This window comes from Ornithorhynchus anatinus, chromosome 9 (assembly GCF_004115215.2).
Source record: "Ornithorhynchus anatinus isolate Pmale09 chromosome 9, mOrnAna1.pri.v4, whole genome shotgun sequence".
In the NCBI taxonomy this organism is placed as follows: domain Eukaryota; kingdom Metazoa; phylum Chordata; class Mammalia; order Monotremata; family Ornithorhynchidae; genus Ornithorhynchus; species Ornithorhynchus anatinus.
In genome coordinates, this window is record NC_041736.1 from 31101987 (window position 1) to 31119739 (window position 17753).

Consider the following 17753-nt stretch of genomic DNA (forward strand, 5'->3'; position numbering starts at 1 on the left):
GAGAGTTGCGTCCTGGCCCGCAGCCCCCTTCCTTCCTTCCTTCCTTCTCTCCTCTCCTCTCCTCTCCTCTCCTCTCCTCTCCTCTCCTCTCCTCTCCTCTCCTCTCCTCTCCTCTCCTCTCCTCTCCTCTCCTCTCCTCTCCTCTCCTCTCCTCTCCTCTCCTGGAAGTCCCGAGAAAACAGCTCCGTCTGGGACGAGGAAGGCCGCGGGGCCGGCCAAACACGCATCCTCACGGCGCCCAGGTTGCCCGCCTTTGCCCGCTGCCTTTGGGGGGAGGCCGGAGCTGGACGGGACGGGGCGGGGGCGGAGGGCGTCCCAGCGCACAGCACAGCACAGCACAGCACAGCACAGCACAGCACAGCACAGCACAGCACAGGTGCCGTGGTCTTTATTAAACGGTGCTACGGGTTAAGCGCTTACTCTGCGCAGAGCGCCGTTCTAAGCGCTGGGGGAGGGACGGGGTGATCGGGTCGTCCCACGTGAGGCTCCCAAGTCTTCATCCCCATTTTCCAGAGGAGGTCACCGAGGCCCAGAGGAGTGAAGTGGGCTCGCCCCCAGTCACACAGCCGCCAAGTGGCAGGGGCGGGATTCGAACCCGTGACCTCCGACTCCCAAACCCGGGCCCTTTCCAACCGAGCCGCGCGGCTTTATTCCTCGCCCTGCCTCGTTACTCGCACCGACGCCTGCTCCCCGCGCTAGACTGGGAGCTGGTTGTTGGGCAGGGACTGTCACTCCGTCTCGCTGTATTGTCCTTTCCCAAGCGCTTAGTAATAATAGTGGTATTTGCTGAGCGCTCACTATGTGTCGAGTACTGTTCCAAGCGCTGGGGTAATAATAATAATAATAATAATAATGTTGGTATTTGTTTAGCGCTCACTATGTGCCGAGCACTGTTCTAAGCGCTGGGGGAGATACAGGGTCATCAGGTTGCCCCACGTGAGGCTCACGGTTAATCCCCATTTTACAGATGAGGTAACTGAGGCACCGAGAAGTGAAGTCAGTTAAGCCCACAGTCCCACAGCTGACAAGTGGCAGAGCTGGCATTCGAACTCATGACCTCTGACTCCCAAGCCCGGGCTCTTTCCACTGAGCCACGCTGCTTCTCTAGATACAAGATCATCAGGCTGTCCCACATGGGACTCGGTCTTCACCCCCATTTTACAGATAAGGGAACCGAGGCCCAGAGAATAATAATAATAATAATAATAATAATAATAATAATAATGTTGGCATTTGTTAAGCGCTTACTATGTGCCGAGCACTCTTCTAGGCGCTGGGGTAGATACAAGGTAATCGGGTTGTCCCACGTAGGGCTCGCGGTCTTCGTCCCCATTTTACAGAGGAGGGAACGGGGGCACAGAGAAGCGAAGTGACTCGCTCGAGGTCACACAGCCGACAGGCGGCGGAGCGGGGATTCGAACACACGACCTCCGACTCCTCAGCCCGGGCTCTTGCCCCTGAGCCACGCTGCTTAGAAGTGAAGCGACTCGCCCAAGGTCACCCAGCAGACAGGTGGCGGAGTCGGGAGGCGAACCCACGACCTCCGACTCCACTACTGAGCCACGCTGCTTAGCACAGTGCTCTGCCCACGCGGTAAACGTGCAGCGGATGCGAACGAAGGAAGGAGGGTCCGAGAGCCACCCACGGGGCCCAGAGGGGCGATTTCGGGCGCCCGTCGAGGGTCCGGACGGTCCTTTCCGTCTCCGTCGGCGGATTCCGTTTCTCGGCCCCGTCCCCGGCCGTGCCCGCCTGCCTGCCCCGGCCCCTCCCCGGAGGTGCCCCGGGAGGTGCCCCCGGCCCGTCTGCCCCGAGGGCGAGGCCGCCCGGCCCGGCCGGTCCCGTCCGCCCCGTCGGGTCCCGTCCCGTCCCGTCCCGTCCCGTCCCGTCCCGCCGGGGCCGCGGCCTCGCTCCGTCCCCGCTCGGCCGGCGGGCGGAAACCCTCTTCCCCGGCCCGGCCCGGCTCGGCCCATCCCGTCCCCCGGGGCCCCGGTCCCCCGTCCGTTGGCCTCCGGTTTGTCCCCTCCCTCGGGGCCGTCCCGTCCGGTCCGGTCCGTGCTGCGGGGCTCCCTGTCTGGGGCGGGGAGGACAAGGGGGGCGGTGCCGTGGTGGTTGGGCGCGGCCGGCAGGGGGCGCCCTGGGGTGGGCCCGCTCGCTCGCTCGCTCTTAAACCTGTTTCCCGGGCCAGCGGACGGTGGCCCGACCCCGGCCCCGCCCCGCCCCGCCCCGCCCCGCCCCGCCCCGCCGCTCCCGGGCCCTCACCCCCGTGCTCAGCTGAGCTGAGCCGAGCTGAGCCGAGCCGAGCCGAGCCGAGCCGAGCTGAGCCGTGCTGCTCCCCGCTCCGCTCCCCCCATGTCCCGGCGGGCGTTGGCGGCGTTGGCGGCGCTGGATCTGCTGCTGCTGCCGCTGCTGCCGCTGCTGCGTCCGGCCGCCGTGGGCGCCTGCCCGGCCCGGGCGGGGTCCGGGGCGACGGGTCCGGGGCCCCCGGGGTCGGGCGGCGCGGGGCCGGCCTTCCGCAACGGCACCGTCGTCCCGCACCCGTTCATGGTGGCCCTCTACCGCGGCCTGGCGGGGCTCAGGCCGCCCGGACCCTCCGCCCCGGCCCGCGCCCACACCGTCACCGCCTTCGCCGACCGGGCCACCGCAGGTGAGTCCGCTCCTCCCCGGACCCCCAGCCCCGACACCCCCCGACAAACGCCCCCGACAAACACCCCCGCGTCCGGACGGGGCCGCCGAGCCCCGCCGCCCCCCAAGGACCTGCCCGACCTGACGGGCTCGGGGCCCGGGGCTCTCGGTGTCTGGGACGGTCCCCGCCTGTCTCTGTCTCTGTCTGCCGCGGGGACCCGTCGGGGACAGACAGACAGAGATGGAGAGATAGAGAGGCCCAAGGTGGTGGGGACCCGTCGGAGAGAGACAGAGAAAGAGAGAGACAGAGAGAGAGAGAGGTCCAGGGTGGCGGGGACCCGTCGGGGACAGACAGACCGAGACAGAGATAGAGAGATAGAGACGGAGGCCCAGAGTGGTGGGGACCCGTCGGGGAGAGAGAGAGAGACAGAAGCCCAGGGTGGCGGGGACCCGTCGGGGAGAGACAGAGAGAGAGAGAGAGACAGAAGCCCAGGGTGGTGGAAACACGTCGGGGAGAGACAGAGACATAGAGAGAGAGAGAGAGAAGCCAGCGTGGCGGGGACCCGTCGGGGAGAGAGAGAGACAGAAGCCCAGGGTGGCTGGGACACGTCGGGGAGAGACAGAGACATAGAGAGAGAGAGAGAGAGAGAGAGAGAGAGAGAGAAGCCAGCGGGCGAGGACCCGTCGGGGAGAGAGAGAGACAGAAGCCCAGGGTGGCGGGGACCCGTCGGGGAGAGACAGAGAGAGAGAGACAGAGAGAGACAGAAGCCCAGGGTGGCGGGGACATGTCGGGGAGAGACAGAGACATAGAGAGAGAGAGAGAAGCCAGCAGGCGGGGACCCGTGGGGGAGAGAGAGAGACAGAAGCCCAGGGTGGCGGGGACCCGTCGGGGAGAGACAGAGAAAGACAGAGAGAGAGAGAGAGAGACAGAAGCCCAGGGTGGCGGGGACATGTCGGGGAGAGACAGACAGAGAAAGACAGAGAGAGAGAGACAGAGGCCCAGGGTGGCGGGGCCCAGGAAGCCGCATCTCCGGACCAGGGCCGAGCGACGGACGGACCGAGCGACCGGAGGACGCGGGGGAAGGAAGGGGAGAGTTTAGGGATAGATGGAGAAACGCGGGTTCGGGGGTTCGGGGGAGGAGGAGGCTGTGAAGCCGTTGCAGGGGCAGTTGTAGAGAAGCAGCGTGGCTCAGTGGAAAGAGCCCGGGCTGGGGAGTCAGAAGTCGTGAGTTCGAATCCCCCCCCCCCTCCGTCCCTCGTCTGCCGGGCGACTTGGGACAAGTCGCTTCGCTTCTCTGGGTCTCAGTCCCCTCGTCTGTAAAACGGGGATGAAGACCGTGAACCCCAATTGGGACAACCTGATCACCTTGCATCTATCCCGGGGCTTAGAACAGTGCATGGCACAGAGTAAGCGCTTAACAGATACCATTATTATTATTATTATTATTATTATTATGAAGGGGAAGTGCCGGGCAGCTCCACACATCTCCTGCCCGGTCTAACGGAGGGTCCGGGCCGGGGGAAAGCAGGCCGGCCAGCGACGCAGGGGGCCCGTCTGAGCCCGAACCACAGGCGATCGGTCGGATTTACTGAACGAGCACTGTACTAAACGCTTGGGAGAGTAGCTCTGACAGAACATCCCTCCGGGCCTGGGAAGCAAGCACGTCTGTGTGTCATTGGTGCGGCTGCTGCTTCTGCCGCCCCCTGCCCCCTCTGCCCCCCTGCCCCGTCTCCGGGCCCGCGGAGGGCAGAGATGGCATCAGGGGTATCAGCCTCCGGCCTCGCCGAGAAAACAGGTCAGCGCGCCCGGCTCCTCCGCCTAGATCTAGGGGGAAAAAAGAAAAGAAAGCAGACCAACTCTGCGCCAACCCCCCGCCTCCTTCCCCCGACCCTTCTTCTTATCTCCTCCGCCCCTCGGAGGGGTCAGGGCGGCCGCAGTGGGGGGAGGAGGGGGCGCCTTCCCGGCCCCAGACGAAAACCGTCAGCTTCCTCGCCCCTGCCACCTCCCGCCTGCCATCCGCCGCCCTCGGGTACCGAGAACCGGGAAGGGAGGCCGCGGGGGGAGAGACAGAGACGCAGACAGAGACAGAGAGACAGACAGGGTCAGTCGGGGTGGGTGTAGCCGAGCTGTTCCCGGATCGATGCCCCCCCCTCCCCCCGACCATCCACTTTGCCCTCCGCAACTCGCCCCGGGCTCAGAGGTAGGCCCCGAGCCAGGCACTTTGGGGGCTGCCTTCGTTGGGGGTGGGGGGGGTCCCCTACTTTTTTTTTTTGATCATCTGGATTTTATTAATCTCCACTGAAGGCATTAAAGCGGACAGATCGGGAGAATTTAACTAATTTCAGGCGGAAATTCACGTAATTTGGGTCTTAATTCTGCCCAGGCCGAGCCGTGGCTGGAGGGCGGCGTTGGGCGGCGGAGGCCCAGGGCAGAGGGGGCCGAGGGCAGAGGGGCCCGGGGGCAGAGGGGGCAGAGGGGGCAGAGGGGGCAGAGGGGGCCGGGGGCCGGTCCTGCCCACCCGCCTTCCACAGGGAAGAAAAGCGCGCAAACCCGAGCCGCCTCTCCCCGGGCAAAGCCTTGGCCCGAGGCAGGATAAGGCTCCCTCCCCGCCAACCGCGGGCCCACCCCTAACCGGATGCCCATCTCTAGCCGGATGCCACCCCTAGTGGGAATCTCACCTCTAACTGGAGGCCCACCTCTAGCCGGATGCCAGCCTAGCGGGATGCCCACTCCCAGCCGGATGCCCACCTCTAGCTGGATTCATTCGATAGTATTTATTGAACGCTTACTAGGTGCAGAGCACTGTGCTCAGCGCTTTGCCACCCCTAGCTGGATGCCCCCCCCCCAGTTGGATGCCCTCCTAGCAGGATGCCCACCCCTAGCTGGAGGCCACCCCTAGCCGGACGCCCATCTCTAGCTGCATTTCCACCCCTAGCCGGATGCCCACCCCTAGCCGGTCGGCCAACCCGCTAGACGCCGATTTCGGGTGGAAGCAAAGGGCGGCGGGGCGGGAGGAGCTGGTCGGCTCCAGGCGGGCCCTGCCCCGAGCCCAAGGCCCTCCTGCCCCCCGGCTCCCCCGGCCGGTCCTTGCCGCGGGGGGCTCCTCCCGGCCCGGTGCCCCCGCGGGGACGCCCTGGGGGTCCCCCGGGGGTCCCCGTGCCCCGGCCCGCCCGGCTACTGGCCCGGGCCCGGGCGGCCCAGGGGGCCTGCACAGTCTCAGGGAAAAATGAAACCATATGAGCCCTTCAAAGAGATCTCCTTATCGCCCTCGGGGAGGAATTTCTACGGTTTTCACCCCCCTTCGCCCCGCCGGGACCCGCCCGCGCCCGGGAGATGGCTAATAAATTGGGAGAAAGGAGCGAAACGAAATCCAGGCGGCGGGGGCACGGGACGCCCCCAACCCCACCCCAGCCCCCTCCTCCGGCCCCGACCGGCGCGCCGTGCCCAACGAAGCTTGCGGGGGTTATTTTCTTTTTTGAAAAAAACGGTATTTCAAAGGGGCTTCCTAGGGGCCGGCCACCGCGCTCGGAGCCGGAGGCCGTAGACCCTGATGAGGTGGGACACCGTCCCCGGCCCCCGCGGGGCTCCCAGCGACCCTCCCCATTTCCCAGGTGTGGTGACCGAGGCCCAGAGAAGCGGAGCGACTTGGCCGGGGTCCCGCAGCGGGCAGGTGGCGGCGCTGGGATTAGAACCCAGGTCCTCCCGACCCCCCCAGGCCCGGGCTCCGTCCACCGGCAGGTCCCAGGCCCCCGACGGGCCCGGGGAGGGGGAGCAGCCGGACGCGGAGCCGGGGAGGGTGGGACTTGACGGTGGACGGAGCCCGGGCTTGGGAGTCGGAGGTCATGAGTTCGACTGCCGGCCCTGCCGCTTGTCAGCCGTGTGCCCGTGGGCGAGTCGCTTCGCTTCTCTGGGCCTCAGTTCCCTCATCTGTAAAACGGGGATTAACCGTGAGCCTCACGGGGGACGGCCCGATGACCCCGTACGTCCCCCAGCGCTCAGAACGGTGCTCTGCACATAGTAAGCGCTTAGCGAATGCCGACGTTATTAATTATTACTAACGGCGGCGGCATTCGTTCAGCCCGCCGTGGGGGAGGCGGCGCGGCCGGAGCCCGGGTTTGGGAGTCCGAGGCGGTGGGTTCGAATCCCGGCTCCTTCGTCTGCCTCCGAGCCAGCCGCTTCGCCCCGCTCGTGGGTAAACCGAGGGCGGGGAGGGCGGCCAGGCCCTCCGTGAGCCCGCCCCGCCCCCAAGGAGGCCGCGGTCCTCGGGCGGGCCGGTCCTTGCGGGGCGGGTCCCGGGAGGAGGGAGGGAGGGAGGGCCGGGCCGGGCCGGTCCTTGCGGGGTGGGTCCCGGGAGGAGGGAGGGAGGGCCGGGCCGGGCCGGGCCGGTCCTTACGGGGCGGGGGCGGGGGGTCCCGGGAGGCCGAGCCGGGCTGAGCCGGGCCGCCGTCCGCCTCTCGCCCCGCAGACGACTCGACGGCCGCGACGGGCCAGACCTTCGTCTTCGACGTGTCCAGCCTGCCGGCCGCCGACGAGGTGGTGGCGGCGGAGCTGCGGGTGCTGCGACGGCCGGCGGCGGGTCCGGCGGCCCCGGGACGCCTGCTGCTGCTGCTGCTCCCGCCTCGGCCGCCCGCCGCCCCTCCGGCCCGCGGGCCCGCGCTGCTGGCGGCCCGGGCGGCCCGGCCCCTGGCCGGCGCGGCCCGCTGGGAGGTGTTCGACGTGTCGGCGGCGCTGCGGCGGCGGCGGCGGGACCCGCGGGCCCGGACGCCCGCCCTCCGCCTGCTGCTGCGCGTCCTGGCCGGGCCGGGCGGCGCCCCGCTGCCCCGAGCCGGGCGGGCTTCGGCCGCCGCCCCCGCCACGAGGCGGCGCTGCTCGTCGTCTCCTCCCGCCCGCGCCGTCGGGCCGGAGAAGCAGAAGGCGGCGGGGGCGGGGGCGGCGGCGGGGGCGGCGGCGGCGGCGGGGGCGGGGGCGGGGGCGGCGGCGGAGGCGGCCTGCTGGGGCGGGAGGCGGCGGGCGGGAGGCGCGCCCCCTGGCGGCCGAGGCGCGGGCGGAGCGCCCCCTGGCGGCCGAGGCGCGGGCGGAGCGCCCCCTGGCGGCCGAGGCGCAGGCGGCGGCGGAGGCGGAGGCGGCGGCGGAGGCGGAGGCGGCGCCGGGCGGCGGCGGGGGGCGGAGGAGGCCCCGTCGGGGGAGCCGTCGGGGCAGCCGTCGGGGGGCCCGGCCCGCTGCCCCGCAGGGCCCGCACCCGCTGCAGCCGCAAGCCCCTGCACGTGGACTTCAAGGAGCTGGGCTGGGACGACTGGATCATCGCCCCCCTGGACTACGAGGCCTACCACTGCGAGGGCCCCTGCGACTTCCCGCTGCGCTCGCACCTGGAGCCCACCAACCACGCCATCATCCAGACCCTGGTGCACTCCATGGACCCCGCCGCCGCGCCGCCCAGCTGCTGCGTCCCCGCCAAGCTCAGCCCCATCAGCATCCTCTACATCGACGCCGGCAACAACGTGGTCTACAAGCAGTACGAGGACATGGTGGTGGAGACCTGCGGCTGCAGGTAGCCGTCGACGGCCGGGCCCCGGGGGCCGCCCCGCCCGCCGCCCCCCTCGGCCGACCCCCTCGGCCGACCCCGACCCCGACCCCGCCGGAGGCGGGCGGACGGACGGGGCCCACGGGGCGGGCTCGCGCTCCCGGGCCGGGCCCCCGACGGACGTCGAGACCCGGCGCCCAAGGCGCCCAAAGGGCCCGGGGACAGCCTTTCCGAGCGGCCCCCGCGCTTAGGAGTTCACCCCGGGAGGTGGGCGGGGGCGAGGAGAAAGACATTTCCTAGCTTGCAGGATAAGAAAGACCCACCGGGGCGGCCGCCCGACACCCTCCCCGAGGCCCTTCGGGTCTCGGACACGGAAACCTTTCCCCGCGGCGAAGGGCCGCCGTCGAGCGCTCCTCGGATCCGACCCGCGGCGGCCGATGAATGCGGTGGAGAGACAGCCCCGGGAAGGAGTTTTCGGTTTTCCCGGTCCCCAGTGGGACGGGGGAGGCCGGCCGGGGGCGAGGGGCATCCGGAAGAACGCGTTCGACGGCTGAGGGCCGGCCGGTGTGGCCCGGCCCCGGTCGGGGCCGGCCCGGGGCGTGCCCGGCGCGGGCATCTGGGTCTTTGGAAGGGACAGAAAGAGAGGGACGAGTACGAGGCCTTGGAAGCGGGGGCCGCGGTGACCTCTCCTAGGCCATCAAGCGCTTGGTCCGGTGCTTCCGGCACTTGGCCCTCGGTAAATACGGTGGAGCGAACCCGTCCGTCAGACCCACGTCCCGGGCGGGCCCAGATCGGCCGGCGCCGTCGGATCGGCCAGCTGGACGGGAGTCCCGGACTCGGAAGACCTACGACGGGGTTTCGAGCAAGAGGCCGGGATGACTCCCGGGGCCGCCCGCCTGGCGGGCCGGCTTCACCGGAGGAGATCACTTCGAATCGTCCGGGAAGCCACCCGCGCCTTAGAACCGACCGACGTGTGCGTACTTTTAGCTGCTGCGTCTCCGTCAGATTTTACACACTTGGGAGGCGTGGCCGGTTGCCGTGGTCTTCGGCGGGGCTGCGGTCACGGGGGCGCGGGGGCTGGCGGGGAACGTGAAACCGCACAAAAGTGCCTTTGTCAGCTCTGCGTTCGCCTGAGGACAGTCATCCGGAGTCGAGGTTTAAACCTCCGCCTTCAACCTTCCCCTCTCGAAGTCTCGATCCGAGTGGTCGGCGAGGCCCGGGACCGGCCGGCGGTGAACCCCCCGGCTCCGGCGGGGCCGTGGCCTTATTCTACACCCGGCGTTGCGGGGTAGATCGCAGGTGGGAGCTGTGCATCCCAAGGAGCCGAGAGCCCGGGGCGGCCGCTCCGGGGATTTCCCCGGAATGGAAGCGAGAGCGATGCGAAGGGAGCCCCTGCGGCGCAGGGGCACCCTTCCGCGTTTCTTGCCGCGTTTCCGTCGGGTTGCCCCCCGCACCCTCTTTTCCTCCCTCCTTCCCCTTCTCCCTCCCCGGGGCGGGGATGGCCCAGGGCCTGACGCCCGTAGGATGCGGAGACGAAGGGGGACAAGAGCCAGCGGAGAACTTCCGTCCCCTAGAAGACCAGAGCCGCAGAAGGTTCCTGGTTTCGAATCCAGCCGGTGTTCACTCTCTGTCTCTCTCTCACCAAGCCGCCCCTTCCAACCTCTGGCCTTGCGGAGCACAACAAGAACAATAATAATAATAATAATAGCTCTGGTATCTGTTAAGCGCTTACTCTGTGCCAGGCACCGTACCGAGCCCGAGGACGGCACAGTTAGCTTCCCGGACCTTGAATTTCACCCTCCGGCTTCATTTTAAATGGAGGAAGATCTTGCCAAGGCCACTAGTGACCGTATTCGATCAAATCGGCCGATCGATTTTAAACCTTTCTTTAATTGGTATCCTTAAAGCGTCGATCTGTCTCTGCCTCATTCCTGACTCGCGAATGAAGAAGTGAGATCGGTAGGGAGGTCGGAAATGGACCTGTCTGCAGCGGAGAGGAAAGACGGGGAAAAGTAAATCGAGGGTTTAAAGTTCTCTTTTCACAAGGCGAGGACATCGGCCAAACTGTCATAAGGAGAGTTTTATGAATTTTATGGCTTTCATTAATTTAAGGCGCAGCTTTTCTGATGTGAAATTTCAATAACTCTTGTATGCTCCGTTTACGTGTGATTCATTGTCATGTGATGAAAAATAAAAGCGAGTGACCAGCACTAGTGAGCAGTTCAAGTTTTGGATCCTTGAATAAGGGGGAGAAGTTTAAGGCCTCGATTCAATGTTCCTGGAAGTGAATCCCGGGATATTCAATGATGTGAAACTGAAGTTTTAAAACTTTTTTGTTTTTAAAGTGACTAGGCCAGAGTATTTCACTTGAGGGAGCCGAGGGAGGGCGGGAATCTCAATTTCCCGTGATTTTTTATTTTCGGGGGGGAGGAGGGAGGACGGTTACCATTTTAAAAATGATCTCTCCGTGGTGTTTCTTATAAGATTTGCTCGTGAACTGTATGAGGCAGTAATTTCCTTTGCTGCATAATCGTTAACCGTTAATCAGATAGGTCTTCCATGAGCCCCTGCGGAGGGGAAACGACTAATGCAATTATCTCTAACTGGAAATGTCCTTCTGCATTTAAGCCGGGGTGTTAGTTCCTTTAAAAGATCAGAGCTGAGGTCTTCCCGCTGAATCCCCGACTGCGGGGGTCTAACCCAAAGCCTTACCCGCCCTGTCTTGTCGTCCAGCTCTGAACCTTTCGGTGAGGCGTTTATTGTGAGTGCGATAGGCTGTGTTCTCAGACCGTCTGCTTCATGGGGAGAATCATGTAAATATTAGGAGAAAATGACAATTTTGGAGGAAAATGATCCAGTCCAAGATTGGCACCTGGTCCTGCTCTTTCCTCTCCCCCTTTGGCTTTTTGCCCTCTCCACCGTTCTTGACGCCTAGGGGCAAATAGGCTCACTCCGATGCAGTTTAGTTAATTTTAAAAGCATGTAAAGGTACCGGGCTTGCAGCATCCCTTTATCCCCCTCCCACTCCACTTCAAAAGGGGGCAAAAGTAGGGCAACGACTGAGGGCGGGAATTGCGCCTTTGACTCCGGTTTATGTTCTCAAGTGCCCGATAGAGTGCCCGGCGGGTACGCGGTACAGCGGTCTGCACACACTTAAGTGTCGGATGAATGCTGTTAATGACGGCGATCATTCTTTTCAACTCGCCCGGCGTCAGTCCTTAGTGGAAAGGTGGCTGTGTGCGAGCCCGGGTTCAGTCGATCGATTTATCGAATGCTTACCCCGCACAGAGGGCCAAACTAAGTGTCTGTGACCTGCAGAAGGAAGGAAGCCGTGACTCTGTCTTGAAGTTTCTTGATTTCTTTCTTGCTTTGATTTCTTCTGTCCTTTGGTGCCCTGTTTTTCTTTCCACCATCCTCACTCCTACAGAGCCAAAGCCGACGCGGGAAGGTCGCTAGAAAGTACTGTGGTCAGGAGAGGTCAGACGCAGGGTGGTTGCCCTGCACAAAAAAACTCAGCAGGAGGAGGTCCCCGCGGGGCCCGTCCCCCCACCCCCCGGCCCCGAGATCCTCTCTGGAATCAGCCGGTCACTGGTCGCTCCAGAGGACGAGGCAGCCAGGGCCTTGTTCCCCAGCCCGCGGCTTTGTAGATCGGTGTTTCAGAGCAGGTTCCGCCGTGTCGTGGCAGGAGAGGCGAGATCGTCCCGGCCTTTAAGCCTGTCGGCGGACGAGCGGATTGCCGGCGGTCGGGTTGGGAGACGCCGAGCTGTGAGCGGACCCCGGGGGACTAGCGAGGCTGTGACAGCCGTGACAGGCCGAGGAGAGAAGCCCCTCCGGGAGGGCGGAAAAGCCATTCCCTGCTTCCTCCTGTGGATGAAGGGAATTCCAAGCGGGGGGGAGAGAAGATTTTTCTGAAGGCGACTTTTCGGTTCTCCAGGGATGATCACAGCACAGGGGCCTAGGAATTTTACAAAGTCGTGCAGTCCTTGTCTCGGTGAGACTCAGTCAATCAGGAGTATTTCCTGAGCGCTTACTCCGCGCAGAGCGAGGTACTGAATGCTCGGGGGAGGACGGTAGAGTTAATAGACATCCTCGCTGCTCCCAGGGAGTTTACAGTCTAGTGGCGGGGAGGCAGACATGGAAATCAACTTAAGGTCGGGAAAAGTGACCGAGTTTAAAGCTAGATACAAAAGTGGAACGTGTGGGGATGAGGGGAGTATATGAGTATAACTTGCCTGGTTACGCTTGAAAAGGCAACGGTGCGAAGTTTCGGTAAGACCCTCGGCAATGGAAAAGGCCAAAAGGAACCGCCGTCTGGACTCTTCGAATGAAAAGCCAGATCGGTGCCATTAGCGAGATGTATTTTTTGGTGGCTTTACAAATGATTGGAAAATGGGAGTGATTTTTACCCAATCACTTCAAGTTTGAAAACTACATCCAAGTGACGGACAGATCATCATCATCGATGGTATTTATTGAGCTCGGACTGTGTGCAGATCGTCGTGCTAAGCGGTTGGGAGAGTACAGTACGGTAGAGTTGTAAGATACGTTCCCCGCCTGCAACAACCGTACAGTCTAGAAGGGAAGCCACCACCGGATACTGGCAAATCTGGGGAGACCATCCCAACAAAAGCTGGGTGACCGTCACCAATAGATTGGCATTGCAGCGGGAACAAGGAGTGTACTGCTACAGTAAAGCTCGGTCATAAGCGTTTAGTACAGTGTTCTGCACGTAGTAAGCACTCGATAAATACCGTCGATTGATTTCTCAGTGAAACGCGCAGGCCGCTGTTCCGGAGGCCCAGGGAGGTAATTGCCCAAACTGGAGAAGGTGATGAGGGATGATTTCTATATCGGCACAGTCACTGTTTTTCAGAACTTCAGGACTGTTTAGGTTCACTTAACTCTTAAGTAAAAATACTGGTGGCGTTTCGGGGGGTTTGCCAAAAAAGGTCCAATCTTTGTAAAATTTCGGAAAGGAGACCCAGCTAATGGAAAGGTTTTTGAAAATCCCCACCTTCTCGAAAATCTCTGGAAAAGTCCCCCCTGTCACCGAGGCCACCCTGGGAAGAGGGGGGTGGTATTTTTGAAAAACACTGAGCTCAATAGACAGTATTTCCTAAATTTTGTTGTATTTTTCTCTAATCAGAGTTCCTTTTTTAAAAAATGGTATTTGTTAAGCACTAACTATGTGTCAAGCACTGTTCTAAGTGCTGGGGTAGTTGCAAGCTAATCAGGTTGGATAGAGTCCCTGTCCCACCTGGGGCTCACGGTCTAAAGTTAGGAGGGAGAGCAGGTATACGGTTTTTACATTTTACAGTTGCGGAAACCGAGGCCCAGTGAAATTAAGTTGACTTGCCCCAGGTCACACAGCTCACTGTTACCTCGCCTGCCCGCAGTTGATCTTTCAGTGTTAAGTTCTCAGCTGAAAGCATCTTCAAGCATTTCCATCTCTACTCATCCTGCTGGAGAAACTCCCATTCTCTCCCAAGAATTTTGCCCAAGGGAGGTCGGGGGGGGGGAAGGTTACATAGGATGGTGAGACTGGACTTTAAGGGTCTCTGTAGAAATCAGCCTTACTTCCTCCCTCATCTGTAGCCATTTGGTGTTTTGGGAGGCGGACAGCCTGGCTCCTCCAAGGCCTTGGAGGGCCATGCTATTAAGAGGGATAGTTTGGGCTAAAGTCATCTTGCCCCTGATCGAGAAAAGAGAAGTTACTGGAATGATGCATGAGTAAGGTCTTAGCCCACTAGAAGCCAAGCGCTTTGCGGAAATCTGGCACTCAGAAGTTATATTTGCCTCGTTACTCACACTGAATAGTTGTCTTTCCAACCGATCTGTTTACCTCTTATTTGAGAGCAAAAGAAAAGAGAGCTTTAGCTTCTCAGAACGTCATTTCTGAGGCTGCCATTTGCCGAGAGCTGGTCGCCATTCAGGAGATTGGAAAAGCAAAGGGCATCCTGATTTACGTCGGTTACATTTTGAGTACAATTCGGTTACAATTCTGAGGCCCAGGCCACATCTCCATGCATCTCCATGGAGCTTACCGAAGCTCTCAGAGAGGGGCATCGGTCACATCTAGAAAACACTAAATTTGGAACCAAAGCGAAGCGAGTCCGTCATAAATGGACAAGCTGAGACTTCCCCTTTCCAAAGAAAGCAAAGGCCCGTCTGGGTCCTCGGGATGTCAAACGGCTCTCACGAAATGGCGTTGGGCGGAGCCGAGAGTAAACACAAACGAATCAGAAACATACGGATCGAGGCTTCCCTGCCGTACCCCCGCCCGGGCTGACGCACGGAAGAGGGGAAAGGGCAGGGAAACACCCTTGGGGGTTTGGACGTCTCCCAAACAGTCTCGAGAAGGTGGTAGGTCGTCCACGTGGCTCCGTCTGGCTCCCGCTCGCTCGGTCCGCGGCCGAGGGGTTTGGCTCGAACGTGCTTCAGGGAGAGCCGAGCGGAGGGGAAAAAGGCCTGTCGTGATCCAGGCCACGAGGGGGGCTCGGGGTGGGCTTCCTGAGGGGTAGCGGCCTGGTGGGAGTTTGCGTAGGAGGCCGGAAGGACTGAGAATAGTTGGGACATTGGGTTTGGGGCTCTCACGTTTTAAACGACCGACTGCGCGGAAGTTGGGAAATAATGCGTTCTTCACGGGACGCGTGTCATCTTCGGACGACTCCTGGCCGACGTTCTAGGTCTTCCACATTGGGCCTTGTGGCCCCGGGGCTTCTGAAGCAACGCCGAGGTTTGGGCAGAGTTTCTGGGAATCAGATGGTGCCCTCAAAGCTGCAGAGTGAGGTAAAGAACTTGTCATGGTGCATTTAGCAAGTAACAGTGTAAAAGGGGAAAAAAGTGGCGTGCGCTGTGGGGAATGCATTCCCTGGCTGGGAGCACTGAGCATTTGGATCCAGGAACAGATCGTTTGGAAAAGGAGAATTTCCCCAGTGCTCTCCTCTCTGGATAAACCGCTGATTAAACACCAGCTCAGCCGAATGATTGTATTTCTGGGCTTTCCCTAAACCAGTGCAAGCAGCTTTTATGGTACTTTTTTTTTATTCTTCCATAAGCAATCTTAACTTGTGTTCTGAATTTTGTCTGGTAGCTAATTCTCCCAAACAGAGAGTTAGGGCTTTTTCACAAGGATTAGCACAATGGCTCCTACCACCGCCCCCCAACACCCCAGCAGAAACTAAGAAAGGGAAGGAAAAAGTTTTAAAATCTTTTTGGGAATGAATTAAAAGCATATCTTCTAGTCGCTAAGGCATTTCTACACATTTTCTGCATGGGATTAATTGCATCACCATGTGACTAGGCTCGGAATGGTGACATTCACATTTGTGCAGCATGTGAAACAAGTAAATATTGTTAGTATTTCCAACTTACTCTTTGTCGCATCCTCAGCCCTGGGTGTTTTTCACGTTGAATCTGTCAAGTAGGTTAAGTGTTTTGGTGGGTGAAAGCACCCAGAACCTATTCCCTTTAGGCCGGCGAGCCGAGCGGTTGGCTGTCCAGTTGGTGGTGATGAAAACAAGAGGTGTTTTGCCTACAGAGTTGAGATCCGCCTCTTCATAATCGATAGCGAAATCCATTTGTTTTCCGTGGGAATCCATTCCGTTTTCTCACCGTTGCCCTTGACTCTCCAGCCAGGGTGGGGGGGCGGGGCTGGGGGCTGAGGATAGCGAATCTTTCCGACAGCCGATGGTGAGGGGAAATCCACGGCCGGTGGCCGCCCCGCTCCACGCGGTCCCCTGGAATCAGACTCACCGCAGTTGGGAGGCGGAGCCTTCTGCCCCGCAGCATCCCACCGCCGCCAGCACGGCCAGCGCCCTGCCCTTCGGCCCGAAACCTACTCGGATGTGGAGGGGCCGGGGTGTGGTCCAAACCACGTGGCCGGCGGCCTCCTGGACAGGGCTCCTGAGGCTGGACATTCCAGAGATAATCCCCACCCCATCCCAGGCTCTTCCCTGGGGCGGCAGGGCCCGCCAGGCTTCACCCCCTCCTTCCCCCGCAGGTCACGGTCCCGGCACGCTGGACCTGGTGTGGCGTCCTCGGTGCGCTCCCGCGAGGTCCGGAGGCGAGGGACTGTCTTGGCCTTCTCGGGCCATCTGGCGGCATTTTGGTATGGTGGGGGGGCTTCTGGATCCCATCCTATCACTTCCCCGTTTTCTTTGTCATGGCAAGGGGAACGGTTCGAGAAAGCCGGTCGGGAGGCCACTCTGAGAGGAATTCATGTAAATGCGGAGTGTCTGTATTCTAAAGGTTCATTAGACTGTACATATTGAATTGTAAATGAACGGTAAAACGGCGAGCTATATTTTCGTGAATATATTATATAGCAGTATATATATTTGTTAAATAAACGTGCCTGTATACACTTCATTAACCTTTTTAATATTTTGTACAGATAATTTTATTAAATATTTTATTGATACAATTTTGGTCGATTTCTCTTTTCAACAACTAGAACACGTTTCCTCTTCTTTCCTCGGCCTCAATCACTTGCTAGGCGGGGTTTCTCTGGGGGCGCAATTCGACGGGAAAATGAAGGGAAGGTTTCGTCTTTCTCAAGCACGACTGCCAGCTTCATCGTAAGGAAAGGTTTCGGCCAGTGGGTCAACACAAGCGATCGTTCTATAGAATCATTTTAAATTATATCGAGTTCAAAGAGTTATTCTTACGGGAAGACTCTTTCTAGCGCTACTTCTACCACGCTTCGAGTATGTGCCTCGCATTTTAAGAGTAAACTTTAGGGGGGAGATCAGTCCGGAGGAAGCTAAATGAATTAAGCTTGTTCTAATCAAACAGGAGTCTCCCCCGATGCCCTCAAAAACTAGGGAAGAATATTTGTGAATGAATCAGATTTGTTACGGGGGTACTTTACCTGTCATTCCAAACCCAAGTGAAAGAAAAAGATTTTTGGCTGACACATCGGTCAGTAAACATAGTTTAAAATAACCAATGCCACAATGATTATTATAGTTAAGTGCTTGGAGTGTACTAAGTGCTGGACTATATATGACAAAATCAGATCAGATCAATCCCTTAAGCGTTTTATACCCCAGCTCCGCAGCACTTACGTAAATATCCTCATACTCTATTTCCCCTATCTAGAATTTATCTTAATATCTGTCTCCTCCTGTAGACTCTAAGCTCCTGGTGGGCCGGGATCACGTCTGCCGACTCAGTTGTATTGTTTTTTCCCAAGGGCTGCTCAGTCCAGTGCTCTGCGCACAGTAAGTGTGCAACAAATACCATCGATTGATCGATGGGTCACAGACCCTGTCCTACATGGAAGGGAGGACAGGTGCTTTATTGGCATTTTACAGATGAGGAAACTGAGGCACAGAGCAATTAAGTGATTTGTCCAAGGGCACACGTTAGGCATGTGATGGGATGAGGACCAGACCTCCTGCTTCTCCGTCCTGTGCTTTTTTCCCCCTGGGCCGTGCTGCTGCTTGTTAAAAACAGAAGAGTTTAGAACTCCGGGCATATCCCCGTTATTCCTCTGAAGTCCCAAGGCGTGAATGCAACTCTCAACATCTTTCTGTGCAAAGCTCGTTGCCCATAGAGTAAGAATTGGGAGTCAGAAGGATCTGGGTTCTAATCTCTGCTCCACCA

The 17753-nt window shown here is 60.3% G+C and overlaps 1 protein-coding gene across 1 annotated transcript; it reads left to right on the top strand.

Annotated features, from left to right (window-relative positions):
* Positions 1-2349: 2349 nt before the first annotated feature.
* On the top strand, positions 2350-8203 carry GDF7 (growth differentiation factor 7). The gene is made up of 4 exons (XM_039913001.1): positions 2350-2644; positions 7089-7490; positions 7662-7779; positions 7854-8203. The coding sequence occupies exons 1-4, from the start codon at positions 2350-2352 to the stop codon at positions 8173-8175; spliced, it is 1137 nt and encodes a 378-aa protein (XP_039768935.1). The 3' UTR covers positions 8176-8203.
* Positions 8204-17753: the final 9550 nt, after the last annotated feature.

What these genes read in the sequence shown, in the direction of transcription:
- GDF7 (XM_039913001.1), top strand. Translation starts at nt 2,350, where the DNA reads ATGTCCCGGCGGGCGTTGGCGGCGTTGGCGGCGCTGGATCTGCTGCTG. An exon ending in CCCCGCCACGAGGCGGCGCT is followed by an intron (nt 7,491 to 7,661) that starts GCTCGTCGTCTC and finishes CTGGCGGCCGAG; the next exon opens with GCGCGGGCGGAGCGCCCCCT. An exon ending in GGAGGCGGCGCCGGGCGGCG is followed by an intron (nt 7,780 to 7,853) that starts GCGGGGGGCGGA and finishes GCTGCCCCGCAG; the next exon opens with GGCCCGCACCCGCTGCAGCC.